Source organism: Hevea brasiliensis, chromosome 14 (genome assembly GCF_030052815.1).
Source record: "Hevea brasiliensis isolate MT/VB/25A 57/8 chromosome 14, ASM3005281v1, whole genome shotgun sequence".
In the NCBI taxonomy this organism is placed as follows: Eukaryota; Viridiplantae; Streptophyta; class Magnoliopsida; order Malpighiales; family Euphorbiaceae; genus Hevea; species Hevea brasiliensis.
The window spans coordinates 1,801,682-1,815,603 of record NC_079506.1 but is presented as its reverse complement, the minus strand read 5'-3'; the positions used below and the strand labels follow the sequence as shown (position 1 = coordinate 1,815,603).

The window sequence follows — 13,922 nt, the reverse complement described above, 5'->3', positions numbered from 1 at the left end:
ATATATATCTATGCAATGACACCTCTAAACGTGTCCATGAAAACAATTATGACTGAGACACAGAGAATCTCTGCCTTTTACATTATAAGAAAACAACAAAAACGGCAGATAAATTCAAAGTCTTGAATTTATACCGTTTCGATAGTTTTCAAATTTTAAAAAGTGAGTAGCATGAGCGCGCTGCTCTTTGCTGTCTCTTACTTCACATTTCTTATATAATGCATCGGAAAGCGCAGATTTTTTTCCGTTTGAAACCATACCCCTTAAAGACCCAGAAGCTCTGATCTATTTTTTATCATCCAAAATCCCAGACTAAATTGTTTGAAATGCATTTGGGTGTGAGAGATGGATATTTGTCCCAATTCGTTTTGATTAAATTTGCGGATTTAAAGCTTCAAGGAATTTTTCTGTTTGGGTTCTGGGATAGTGTAATTCTTGAAATTTCACTTGGGTTGGCCTTAAATTGTTAATTTATTGAACTGGAGACGGGTGGATATTTGGCTTCCTTAAATTGTTAACTTTTTGTTCCTTCGCTTGCTTTCCTGGCTTCCAAAGACGCCTTTTGCCGCCCTCAGAATTTTCAATTTGTTATGACAAAAGATAGAATATGATATGATCACAGAGATTAGATTGGTAAATTTTGGAGTTCAGGTAGATTTCACCCTCCAATCTATAGCAAATGAATGTCTCCACAAAATCTTTTGGTGTTTCATTCTTAATGGATGATCAGATTCAGTTTTATTTTGTGTGTTTTTACATAGCTGATGTTTCCTTTTTTAGTATTGGTCATTAAACTAATTCTGTTTGATTGTTTTCCTCATAGAATGGAATCTCTTCCGGATAAAATTGTTCAGTGCATATTGTCGCATGTGAAGAATGCCAAGGATGTGGCACTTTGTACCTGTGTATCAAGGCGATGGAAGGACTCATTGCCTTATATCAAAAGCCTGTACTTCCCTCGCAACTCTTTTGACAACCACACTGGCATCGATCACCCCGATGGCATTGTGTTCAAGATGATATCTTCCATTTTCCAATTAGAGGAGCTTGTTGTGTATAGCCCTTTCTCAAGCACAGGGCTTGCCTCATGGCTACTACTTGCAGGTTCATCCCTCAAACATCTTGAGCTCAGAATGGACAATCTTGCTGAATACCAAACTTGCGTCGAAAGCCCCTCAAAATTGGATTGCATCAGTGCTGCAAAGAATTTGGAATCCTTAAAGCTTTGGGGAGTCTTAATGATAAACTCTCCCATGTGGGACACCTTTCCAAAACTTCAAAACCTGGAGATTATAGGTGCTAGATTGGAAGATCCTGCACTATGTGCTGCTCTTCAGGCATGTCCTAATTTGAAAAACTTGCTACTACTTGGTTGTGAAGGAACAAGATCTGTTTCAATCGCGCTACCACATTTGGAGAAGTGTAAGCTGGACTTTTACGGCTTGGGTGACTGCTCACTTACAGTAACTTGCCCAAAAATTGAACTCCTGGAGACACATGGTTGTAGTTGGATCAGGGTTCCTGAGACTAACTTCTTGAAGAAACTTTCAATTTCCAATAATGCTGGTAAGCTATTGATTTCCAACAACAATTTGTTATTATGAACCTTGAAAATGTCATTTTTTTACTTGGCTTTCTCACCAACAAAAGACTGCCTGATGATTTGTATTGACTGTAATTTAATCAAGATCTTGCAAATGCGCTTTTAGGGAGAGTCTACATGGTAGATTTTGGAAAGCTTGCAGCTTTAGATTTCTTGTCTATTAGAGGAATCCAGTGGTGTTGGGATGCAATAAGCAAGATGCTTCAGTGGGCAAGTGAGGTCAAGCATCTATACATGAAGGTTGAATTTACAGGGGATTTTGATACCCTCCTTGAGCCCTTTCCAGAGATAGACATTGTTGATTTTTTTAATAGCCATCCCAAGCTGCAAGAGTTTGATATCCATGGAGCAATGTTTGCTGCTTTTTGCCATAGGAACAGCCTGAAAAATGTGAGTTGCAAAAGCTACATGACTAGCATTTGAAAAAATTTCAATGCTTTTAATGCATCCTGCTTGAAGTGAATCCTCGACATTGCATGCATTAATGGAGCTGCATTTTGTCTTTCTGCAGATGGAGTCAGGCTTTGTGATTCCTTGTCTGGAGAAGGTAGCTGTCACAATCAGATCACCATTAAATGCTGAACAGAAAATGAGCACCCTTCAGTCACTGTTGAAATATGGGAAGAGTATAAAGTCGATGGTACTAAGGACTGCTCTTCATTTGAGCAACCATAGCAATGCAGATGATTTCTATGATGATATCTGCACGTTTCAACGCATGAATAGCGAGATTGTCCGAATAGAATAAATCTTACATGGTATGACCAGCAAGTCGCTCTCTTATGTACTTTACAGTAGTTAGTGAGACAAAATTAAGTGAGACAATTACCACACAAAAATGGTGACCTGCAGGCTGCAGCCATGCTTGCCATTCTCTATAGGCAAGCAACCTCTTTCTCCCATTGCATGCTTCGTTTTGTACCTTGAATGGTGTGGATGATAGTAGAAGCTGCTGCACTTCTATTCAGCTTAAAGAAGTTTAATTTGGCTGTTACGCGCACGCTGTGTTTCACTGTCTCTGGTACCTGGTTCAGATATTGATATATTCCCTTTGTGTCTTTAATGTTATTATTCCTGGGATGGAAGATAGCATGGATTTCTTGACCTCCACTCTGCATTAAAAAACTATAGGTCCCATTATCTTTTCTTTATTACAATCTTTAATCAAATTACCTTTTGCTTTTTGATATGAAGCCCTTTCCAAGAAGCTTTCCATTTGAAAACATTTCCTTATCCGAACCCCTTACTGTTTAATGTCACGAGTCATTTAACTCTTCTAGTAGAGTGTGTGCAGCAGAACTTCGCTAGGATTTCAAATGGCAATATTTTGTTGAGAATGCTACCATGCACCTCAAAACACTCTAGCTATCGCTAGATTAAAGGTACCAGTAAAAAAGCAAAAGTGAAAGAAAATGAGCTTCAGTTAATATTCTAAATCCAGAAACTTAGGCTCCTGACACTTGCTACCAGAGTTCTTTATATTTATTGATTAGTCTTCAAAACAATCAATAGTTTTAGTAGTACATGAAACTTAATTTTGAAAGTGTAATCTGTTGTTTTTTCTGCTGTTAGGGTGATGAATGCCAAATTATGAATTTTCCTGCTTTAATTTGTTAACAAATAACACCTTTTCATTTACAAGGCTAAGATGCGAAATAGAATCAAGCAACCCTCAGAGGCAGATGTTAACAAAAATGACAGGATGCATTAGTCTATATCGTTAAAGATGAAGAGCCTCGCTTTCAATGAGAACAATAACATTCTCTATTCATCTTATCAAAAATTTTCTTCTGCAACATACAAAGAAAAGAATTGAAGGAAAATAAAAGAGCTGGGGAATTTACTATTCATTAGCAATATCTAGATAAGCTTCTTCTTTCGGAAGAAACTTTTCAGATACCACAACTGCAGAACCGAGACCACGATGCAGAGACCCAAGGACATGATACTAAACCATGCTACTCTAGTATTTGTTGTCTCGCTTACAGTCCTTAACTCTGCTTCTCTGCCAGCATAACCAACAGAAGGGAGAAAATATTAACTAAAAGAAAGTGATTAGGAGTTGAGCGCTATCAGATAGACCCATTAATAAATAAATATTTACCTGCTTTTGAGATAGAGTAGATTCTCATGGATGGCCTCTACTGCTCCCTCAAGTTTTCTCAGCTCAAGTTCAACACCCTACATAAGGATATTATGAAAGCATATGTATGCATGATAAATTTCAATATATGGGAACAAGTACACAACACACACGCATACAGACACCAAAACACACACATTTAATAAACTTTTAAATTGCCCAGGCAAATACATTACTGTGTAAAATTTGTTCCTGTCAAATTCCCACCCTCTCAAGTTTTACCCTAACAAGAAGCTAGACTCCAAGATCAACCAAAACAAAAATTCTAGGCTTAGCATCTGGCTAAGGTTTTCCTCAACCTCTTATTTGTCCAAAAAAAGGTTATGGACCATTAAAGCCCATCTTCTTCCTCTCTTGTTAAAAATTCATGCACACTTGTTTGGGTTAACAGCTCTACAACATATTAAATACTAGTCCAGCATCAGTGTCCATTTCATTTATAATGCAAATTACCCACAGTTAGAACTGAGATGATATTAAGTAAGAAGGCATTCAATTCACAGATCAATGAAAGTTTTGTGCAAGTTTTTGACCTATGGATAAAAACAATAACTCAATGCATTGTTTTTCAGAATTCACTCTCAATGTCTACCCTGAAGCAGGTGTTATCATATTTTCTTCTCCTATTTCTCCTCTATCTTTTTCTTGTCTTTGCATGTGTGTCAAGTTTAAGGGATAACAAAGAATCTTATAGTGCTTACCTCAATCTTTTCTTTTCTTGCAACTGATTCCCAATCCTTCGCTGCAATTCCAGTTTTCCAGTCAAGGTTGACACTTACATCTCCACCTCCTTGATTATCGGCCCCCACCCAGAAACAAGCCAGATAGTTGCCAGCCTCTTGAGTTGTGAATGCAAATTGACCATGCGTCACATTTTCCTTCTGATGAAGATTGTTCCCATATGGTGACGTCACCTATAGAAGAAATCAAATTAACAAGATACAAATGCTAGTTACTATTTTTTCATACAAGTTCAAATGAAAGAACTCTTGCCTAGAAAATATAATGATGCAAATAAAAGTAAGAGGGAAAAAAGTTTGAGGATCACTTAATTATTAATTCTTTATTATTTGGAATTTACTTGCAATTTTTTTGAGTTTAATGGGGGTTTTCTCCCTGCAATAGGAAATTTATCCTAAATAAATAAATAAATAAAACAGTGAAATAAAAGATCTAAAGCAGCTTCTAACCAAAAAAAAAAAAAAAAGATCTAAAGCTGTAGTTCTTCCACAAACAAGAAAAGGAACGAGAATCAAATTCATTGTTTGCTTTGCCATTCAAGAATATGGGACTATTGCTAAGCCAGTGCCACAGCTATGCTAAATACTGTAGCTAAGGCTATTGATGAATGAAATGAGATAATTACAATTTAATAATTTTGGTGATCTTCTTGGTTTACTTTTTCCTTTTTTTCAGTTTTTTTAAACTAATTTTTCATTTGATTTGGCACAACATTACTTAAAGCTTTCCTATACATCCAATAGAAGAAATTTGCAAATTCATCCTCTTAAGAAAGTAAAAAGGTTCTTCAAAAATAAAACCAATCTTACTTAAATAGTAAATGTTCAAGTTTACCAATTGAACAGGTTAACCTAAAGCCAAGCATCATGTTTCAGAATATTCCTATACCCCTCACACTCCACTGTTTAGGCATCAACTAGAATTATTTCCTTCAATTCTCTCTTAAATCTCTGATTGGTAATGTTTTGAACTGACACAACCCCACCCCACCTCTTCATAACATGAACAAATACCAAAGATTCAGCAGAAAGTTGCTTCATTCCAGAGAGGCTAATTGAGCAGACAAATTTTCAAGAAGTAGAAATAATCACTAAGCAAATAAAAGGTTCTTCAACTATGCTACCACTAACGGTTCTCCATTATTTTCCTGCACAAACTCCCATATCATCAATATAAAACAAGGTGCCTAATGCCAAATTGACCAACTCTTCAAGTCATAAACTACTATCATATAAAGCCTAAGTATTAACTTTACATTTTTCTAACATCTAAACACTATCCCTACACAGTAAAACCAGGCAATGGTGTATGCAGTATGCATGAATAAATAGATCCCTATCACATCACAAATCAATAGCTCAAAAACCCAATTGCCATCCAATTCAAGGTCAGAAAATCATTTCTCAAAAAGCGTTTCTTTTTCTAGCTATACAAAAGAAACCCAACTCACAGAAACCAAAACGCAATCCCCTGACTCTTCAGAGATCCAAAACATAAAGGCAAACATTATCAAAATTGAATCAAATAAAGAAACGGGACCTTGATAGAGATGGCGGGAAGGCGAGAGTTGTCCTCGGAAACGACAACATAATCAGCTAATACGACAACATTAGTGTGGAGTTCCTCGGAAACGCACTTCGTCCCCGATGCCGGCAGATTTAACCAAATTCCCTCACTCACTCGAAGAGTTCCCCAAATCCAAAGCGTTAACAACAATTGCAGCACCAACTCCCTGCGCACGTTCGCTCGCATCCCCATTTCTATAGTCTGCGTCTCTTTGAAATTCAACTTTCTCTCTCACTCTCTGTAGAAATTCCTTTGGGATTTGAAGTTAATGAAGCAGGAGAATAGGGGAGGATTATATAATTATTAAATACTTGTTACATTTTTTATTTAATACTTCTTATAATTTTTTTATATTAAAGACTTAATAAATTCAACAGATTAAAATATTAACTTTAAATAATTATTAAATCATAAACTTAAAAATTCACTTAATGAGAAATCTTCACTGAATATAGTCATTGAATTTCTTTATACATAACAATGATTATTTAATTAATTAAATAAAATTGTAATAAATTTTTTTAAATTAGTTAAAATTATTAAGATTAAAATTTGTTTATGATACATTGCATGCATTTATGTTGTGTGTTATCTTGTCTATTATATATATATAATCCCACAATTTAATTCTTTTTTTTTTTTAATGCATAAGCACTTGCAATAAAAACTATTTATTTATCCACTTTTAGCTTAGTAAGATAATTAATCAGCTAAGCTTCATTATTAGTTAGTTATGTTTAGTTAGTTTGCTTATGTGCCATTTCCTTGAAGGACTGTGCAAATGATCGGTTCGATTTTGAACTGAACTGAATAGATAAAATTGAAAATTAATAATTTTAAAAATTAAATAAATCGATCGCTAAGAGGAAACTAAATCGAATCAAACTGATAAATATCGGTTTAATTCGATTTTAAATCGATCAAATCAAATTTTATAAAATTTCACATTTTCAACATTAAATCTCAATAACAAAAATATAAAAAAAAAACCTTAAAAATCAGAACTCAAATATCTTGGGGTTTCCTATATATATATATATATATAATTTGGGTTCGGTTCAATTTTTTTTATTTTTTATGAAAATAATCGAACCAAACCAAACCGATTAACTAAAATTATCAAAATTTATAAACTGAACCGAACAAATTGAATTTTAAAACCGAACTAATTAAACTGAATTGACTTAATTCGATTCGATTTTTTAGTTTAGATCAAAATCTACTCACCCTTATTTCCTCTTTGGTTAGTAAGTAGCATATATAGCTTGGAGCAATAACAAAATAACCCATTTATCAGTTTTCTTTGTCTTTCTTAAATTCAATTACTTTTGTACACATTTGTTATAAAAGGAGTATTTAGGATGATGTTACCCTTATCATTTCTAACCCTTTATTAATGTTTAGCTACTTAAAAGATGTTCTAATTTTTCACTTTATTTATGCTTTTTTAAAAAATTAAATATTAATTTTAAAAATCTCAATTAATAATTATATTCTTAAAGGTAAATCTTATCATATATTATCCCTTAATTCTCTATTTTTCTAATGTCTCCCAAATTAGGGTAAGGAGGGAGAAGTATGTTACTCTTCTGTGCCTCTTAAATTTATCTTTCCTTCAACTTTTTTAAAACTTAAAGAATATATACTAATTCTTTTTACTTTTTTGTTAATTTATTTATTTTCAAATATTAAATTGCATTGGTGGTTTAAATAGGATAGGAAAAGTTATAAGTGAGTTGTAGTTATTTATCTTTAAAATTATTCCCACTCTTCACTTTTGTATATTAAAGGTGATAAATAAATTATTTAAATTATAATAAAATATTTTTAATTTAATTAAATTATTTTTTATTTCACTGATTATTTCAATCTTAATAATTTTCTCTCCATCAATCTACAACTTATTGTAGAAATAGTTATTGCAACACAGCTAGAATAATTAAGAGAAAAAGAGAAAGAAGTGATAAATGAGTTTTAAAAAATTAAAAAAATAATTATTTGTATTTAATGAGATAAGGGTAAAAATAAAAAAAAAATTAATATTCTGTAATTTTCTCAAAATAATAGATAATTTTGAGTAAAATAATTTTTAAAATTTTGACAAATAAAAGTGAATTGAGTAAATAAAGCTATTAATTTAAATAGGGAAAGAGTAAATTATAATTTTTCTTATTTGATAAAGAATTTAATAAATTGAATAAAAACATATAAATTACGCAGAAAAAAAAGTAATATTTTCATTTTAGTAAATAGCATTATATAAATCAATTATTATATAAATCAATTATTATATATATTTAAGATACAATATGTATTTGCAAGACTCAGATATCAAATAAACAAAATCCATATATTTATATCCGAATTAAGTTTAAATAATTTTTTTATTATTTTTAATTAATCTCTATAATTTGTATAGATCTTACTAATGGATTGATTCTCAAATAAGTGAATAATTTAACTAATATATATTGTTTTTCTTTGCTCATGTGCTCATTTTTCATAATATTATCTTTCGCATAGAATGTAGAGTCTATTTGGCATTATTATTAGAGCTATTGTTAATAAAAATACATCTTTAAAAATTTTAATTAAAGAGCAATAAAAATTATTTTAAAATTAAATTTAACACGTTTTAATTAAGAGTATTCATTATTCAAGTATAATCAAATAGCCGAATTGAATTGATGAAATTCGATTATTTTAATAAGAATAAATTTCTTAAAATTCAATTTTCAGTTAATAATAATAAAAACTTTCGATTTTCGATTATCGGTTCTGTTATCTTTGATTTGGTAACTGAACTAACCGAAATAATCGAATTTCAATTAATTAATATATTAATTATAATTTTATTAATATTATATTATTTATAATTATTAATTATATGATTTTATAATAATATTTAACTTATAATTATTATCTTATTAATATTAAATTATATTTATTATTTTTTATAAATAAAAAAGAATATAAATATATTTGTATTAATATTTTATTAAATAATTAATAATATAAAATAATTTTTTTTTGTTAGTTCAGTTATAACCAATAATTTATTGAATATTTTTAATTTTTAGTTAATTTTATTTTTTTTAATTTTGATTCAATTCAATTAATATTTTTAAAATTAATTAATAATTTAATTAATTAAAAATTTGATTCAATTAAACAAATATTCACCTTTAATTTTAACTATAAAAATTTTAAATAATTAAATAGATTCTTCCAAATTACTTTTCTAATACTTAAAAAGCACTTTTTCTAACCTTCAACTCCAACCCCATTCCCAAACAAGCCTGTAGTGTATAGAAAAAGTAGGAGAAAAAAAGTTACCGTAGGGAAGGATTGGTTGCCATTACATTGCGGGTTTAAAAGTCTAAAGATGAGGCACTTTTTTCTCTGGCAGCCACCAACTCGCACAAGGACCTAGAAATAGCTGCGGTTCGGGTTGAATTTAAAAATTAAATAATAATAATAATAATAATAATAATAATAATAATAATAATAATAAATTAGCCTACATTCTTTTAATTATAATGATTTAAGTTTAAAATCAATTTTTAAGTTAAATAAGTTTACATACTTACAAATTAAAATTAAATAAATTCACATTTAATGAAATATTATTTTTTAAATAATAAAATATTAAAAATAATAATTTTAATATTAAACCATTTTTATTACACTAGGAGTGTGTCTTGTTCAAATTACTCTTTTTATGAATTAAATACATGGGGCTCCTTCTGTTGGCTGGCCTTTAGTAATTTTGAGTTCACTAGGTCTATTATCTTAAGACTGTTTGATATTAATTGAATTGGATGTTTAATAATTAATTCATAAAAAATACTAGAACACCCCAGATGATTTAAAAAAAAAAAGTTGAAAATACCTCTCCATATTAATTTGCATACTATTTATCTCTCGTTTCTATCTTTAGATGAAAGAATAAAAAATAATAATATTCTCCTTTATTTATGTTTATCAAAAAATAAAGATGTGAATTATTTTTTTATAGGTTATAATGTTATTTAATTTTACTTAAAAATTTTTAAAAAGTTTATTTTCATTTAAAATTGACTAATAAGGATGGTAGAAAAAAAAATACAGGATGTAAATATAGCAATAAATTTAAATGAGATTGCCTTTTTATTTTATTTATAAATGATTAATATTTAAAGATATTTTAGAGGGTTATTATCTTCAAGGGCATGGTATTTCTAGGGTCATTATGCTATCCAGCTAACGAAGGCCGATCCTTAATATTAGAGGAGAATGAAATTGCCATGAGCTTTGCAATGAACCAACTTCCGAGGCTGTTGATGATCTTATGGGTAATGGGGTTTTTCGGTGGCTCAACTTCAGGGGAAAGTAAATGGTTTGGTGAGTCATCTTCCCCTTCGATACTGTCAGCCTATTTATCACTAGAAATTGATTCGCTCAAATGAAATTAAATTATAAAAATCGAATTGATAATTTTAGAAATCGATATCACCGAATGGGTAAAAAATGAATTTTTTTATTTATAATTTTAATATTCTAATTAATGTATTTAAAATATTTTTTATTAATAACATAAAATATAAAATATTTATTTATATCCAAAACTTTTATAAATTTTTCTATTAACAATAATAATTATTTTATTATTTTATCTATATTTTTAAAATTATTTAATTATCCTAAAAAAATAATTATTTTCTTATTTCAATAATAAAATAAATGATATAATATAAAAGATTAATAATTATATTTAATTTAATAATAAAATAAATAATATAATGTAATAAATTTATAATTTTATATTTATTTAAATAATAAAATAAATTATATAATATATACCTTTATTAGTCATTTCACATATTAACAATAATAAATATAATATTTTTTTTAATATATATAATAAAAATAAAATCTCATCATCATTATCATCATATCACTATCTATAAAATAATTATCATCATATACTATCATTTTTATTTTAATCAAAAAATCCAATCCAAACAGCCCTAAATGGGGTGAGTCATCTTCCTTCCATTTATCACTAGGGGTGAGCATTCGGTTCAAACTGAATCGAACCGAATTAAATTATAAAAATTAAATTGTAAATTTTAGAAATCGAACCGAACTGAAATGGGTGAAAAATTGAATCGAATTCGGTTTAAATCGATCGGTTTGATTTTTTAATTTAGAATTGATTTTCAAGTTATTTGATATAATTTTAACTTTGGTTTGAACATAATAACCATTAATAAATGAAATTAAACAATTAATATATATAAAATTAAATATAATTCATAAATTTTCTATAAAAATAAATCAATTCAAAAATCGATTCGGTTCGATTTAGTTTGATTTGACTATATAAATTATTATTCGGTTCGGTTCGGTTCGGTTTAATCAATTTTTTTCTCTTCAAAACCGAACCGAACCGATATAACTGAAATTTTTATAATGTAAAATCGAACCAAACCGATTTAATTTTAAAATTGAACTGATTGAACCGAAATGATTCGATTCAGTTCGATTTTTTGGTTTAAACCGAATTCTGCTCAGCCCTATTTATCACTGCTGTTAGAATTGCTATCGAAAAAAATAATATTACTAAAAAATAAATTATGATGTTTAATGTGGACATTAGGTGTCCAAATTATTACCAAAACTGTTTAGGTTTCAGGCTTCACTCGATGATAGCATGCATAACTCAGAAATCAAAAGGACAAACAAATTCATGAATAATTTGACAATGTCAGCAGGGCATGGCCCCCATTGCCCACCAACTAGATTCCCATGATAATAAAAGTTATCCATATCTCTATCGCCTCCCTGTATTCTTCTTTCTTTCTTCTTGCAAAATTGATAAAAACAAACTAATGCTGTAAATCTCCAACGGTCCAATTTCGCCATCAAGGTAAAAATATTAATTGGATGCTCATGACCTCCTCAATTAAAAAAAAGAAAAAAAAATCATAGCTTACCCATCAGCCTAGGTACCCAATTGGCATTATTTTTAAAAAATATATTTTAAATATTATTAAAAAATTAATAATATATTTAACAGAAAAATTTTTTCAACGGAGCTCAAACAGTAATACCAAAGGCATATGCCTATGTCCTTAACTTATTGTATAAAAAGAAGGGTACATATCCTTGAAATTAAATGATTCTACGCCCAACAACTTTAGTCTATTCATAATACACTAGCTAGATCTGCATTTCATTTCACACCTTACAACCATGGAAGCTCTCCTCTCCCAATTTACCTTTCTCTCAGATCAAGCCTTGCAGGACAAGAACTTTGATCCCTCAACGATAGAGGATCTAATGAAGCTTTTTGAGATAGAAGCTTACAAGTCATGGGCAGCAATGGAACTTGAGCAAGAAAATGAAGTGAAAGAAGCACAAGTAGCTATGCGAGATGCTGAGAACTATCTTGATTCTGTGATGGAAGAAGCTATGGATGAATTTCGTCGATTCGAAGAGGAAATGGAAAGGATGGCAAAGGAAGAACTTGAAAGCTTAGAAAAGAGTGCTGAGACTGAAAGAAAGATGGGAAAATTAATGGAAAAAGCTGCAACTATTGCTTCTAAGAGGTATATTGAAGCTGCCGTTAATTCTGCTACTGCTTCCATGAAATCTGCTTGGAAGGGACTTTCCTCTAACAAGGTTCATCCTTCTTGAGAGATCCATAATTTTATTTTATTTTTTTTTTTAATTTTCCTTTTTAATTTCTTTCCCTAATCATGAAAGAGCCTCTAGAGTCTAGAGCGTTCTTTTTCATTGTAATAGTTGTTCTTTATTTGAGTTTCTTGTTAAAGTAATTAGTATGGCAAAGTAAAGCCCTAAAGTTATCTTTAAGAACTGGGAAATTTAATTATTCCAGGTAATTAAGAATTATTTATTAAAGAAAATTAAAAAAAAAAAACAACTAAATGAAACTAATTACCATTATTATCTTGATTTTTGGACGGTTTTGATCTTGTATTTTACTGAAGATTGCTTGATCTCAAAACTTTAATTTACTTTCATTGAATTTCTGATATATAATTCCAGAAATCATAATTTTAAAGATTATTACAATACCACTAAAACCACTCCTAAAAAGGTAAAAAGCTAAAGTATATCATTAAAAGGCGGGCTTTCTATTTGGCCAAAATGGATTCATTTTCTATAATTCTTTCAATTCTCAATTTTTATGTTATTTTTAAAGGTTTTAAAGTAGAATTAAAAAATTAGTCTAATTCTTTATTTATATTTTAATTATAATTAAAACTTTTAATTTCATCGATCTGATCTTAAATTTCAACATTGATTTCAATTTTTTTTTAATAATTGAGTCATTTATATTTAAAATTACTTAAATGTCTTTTGATTTGTAAATATGAAATTCATTAATAAATATATTTTTTTTATTATAATCAACGGATCATATTAGTGATTTCATTATTTTCACTTATCAAATAATTTGATTATTAAAATTAATTGAAAAACTGTGAAAAGTTGAGGATTAAATTAATAAAATTAAAAATTTTTGTAAGGGTTCAAATTTTTTTTTTTTTTTTTTTTGTCGTTTGCAATTTGATTAGTGTTGGAAACAATAGACATGACAATTCTTGTAGACCAAGTTAAAATCATCATTGGTACAAAGGCTTGAAATTATTAATCCATTGTCAACCCCATGCTTGATCACAAATAGTTTATGCACTACGAATGTCATGATAGAAAAAGAAAATTGCTAGAAGATATAATAAATAAATAAATATAGAACGAATATATAACAATTAATTTGTGATATATAGAAAAAAACAAGATTAAACGTTAGATGAGATTTAGTGGAGAGTACGTGACGATAATGAGTGGTTCATGAAC

The 13,922-nt window shown here is 29.2% G+C and overlaps 3 protein-coding genes across 5 annotated transcripts; 2 read left to right on the top strand and 1 right to left on the bottom strand.

Moving 5' to 3' along the window:
• The first annotated feature begins 202 nt into the window (after window positions 1-202).
• LOC110659014 (F-box protein At1g10780) lies at window positions 203-2,796 on the top strand. Of its 3 annotated transcripts, none has more exons than XM_058135080.1 (4): window positions 203-633; window positions 824-1,566; window positions 1,710-1,993; window positions 2,115-2,796. In XM_058135080.1, exons 2-4 carry the CDS (start codon window positions 825-827, stop codon window positions 2,349-2,351), a joined length of 1,263 nt encoding a protein of 420 aa, XP_057991063.1. In that variant the 5' UTR covers window positions 203-633; window position 824; the 3' UTR covers window positions 2,352-2,796. The 3 variants fall into 3 exon arrangements, with proteins under 3 accessions (XP_057991063.1, XP_057991062.1, XP_057991061.1); XM_058135079.1 differs by having other exon boundaries at window positions 204-651; XM_058135078.1 differs by having other exon boundaries at window positions 205-1,566.
• A 492-nt stretch (window positions 2,797-3,288) lies between these two features.
• Window positions 3,289-6,327, bottom strand: LOC131173162 (transmembrane emp24 domain-containing protein p24delta3-like). Its single transcript, XM_058135081.1, has 4 exons — window positions 6,027-6,327; window positions 4,448-4,660; window positions 3,708-3,784; window positions 3,289-3,608 (listed from the first exon to the last, which is right to left on the bottom strand). The coding sequence occupies exons 1-4, from the start codon at window positions 6,243-6,245 to the stop codon at window positions 3,464-3,466; spliced, it is 654 nt and encodes a 217-aa protein (XP_057991064.1). The 5' UTR covers window positions 6,246-6,327; the 3' UTR covers window positions 3,289-3,463.
• Window positions 6,328-12,206: 5,879 nt separating this feature from the next.
• Window positions 12,207-12,874, top strand: LOC131173290 (uncharacterized). The gene has a single exon (XM_058135394.1). The coding sequence runs from the start codon at window positions 12,291-12,293 to the stop codon at window positions 12,732-12,734; it is 444 nt and encodes a 147-aa protein (XP_057991377.1). The 5' UTR covers window positions 12,207-12,290; the 3' UTR covers window positions 12,735-12,874.
• The last annotated feature ends 1,048 nt before the right edge of the window (window positions 12,875-13,922 follow it).

Bases quoted from the DNA above. Each gene is read 5' to 3' on its own strand.
- LOC110659014 (XM_058135078.1), top strand. From the start codon at position 765: ATGTTTCCTTTTTTAGTATTGGTCATTAAACTAATTCTGTTTGATTGT. The intron at 1,567-1,709 runs GTAAGCTATTGA...ATGCGCTTTTAG, and splicing joins TTCAATTTCCAATAATGCTG to GGAGAGTCTACATGGTAGAT. The intron at 1,994-2,114 runs GTGAGTTGCAAA...GTCTTTCTGCAG, and splicing joins ATAGGAACAGCCTGAAAAAT to ATGGAGTCAGGCTTTGTGAT.
- LOC131173162 (XM_058135081.1), bottom strand. From the start codon at position 6,245: ATGGGGATGCGAGCGAACGTGCGCAGGGAGTTGGTGCTGCAATTGTTG. The intron at 4,661-6,026 runs GTCCCGTTTCTT...TTTCTTCTATAG, and splicing joins TTCCCGCCATCTCTATCAAG to GTGACGTCACCATATGGGAA. The intron at 3,785-4,447 runs GTAAGCACTATA...ATCCTTATGTAG, and splicing joins CAAGAAAAGAAAAGATTGAG to GGTGTTGAACTTGAGCTGAG.
- LOC131173290 (XM_058135394.1), top strand. From the start codon at position 12,291: ATGGAAGCTCTCCTCTCCCAATTTACCTTTCTCTCAGATCAAGCCTTG.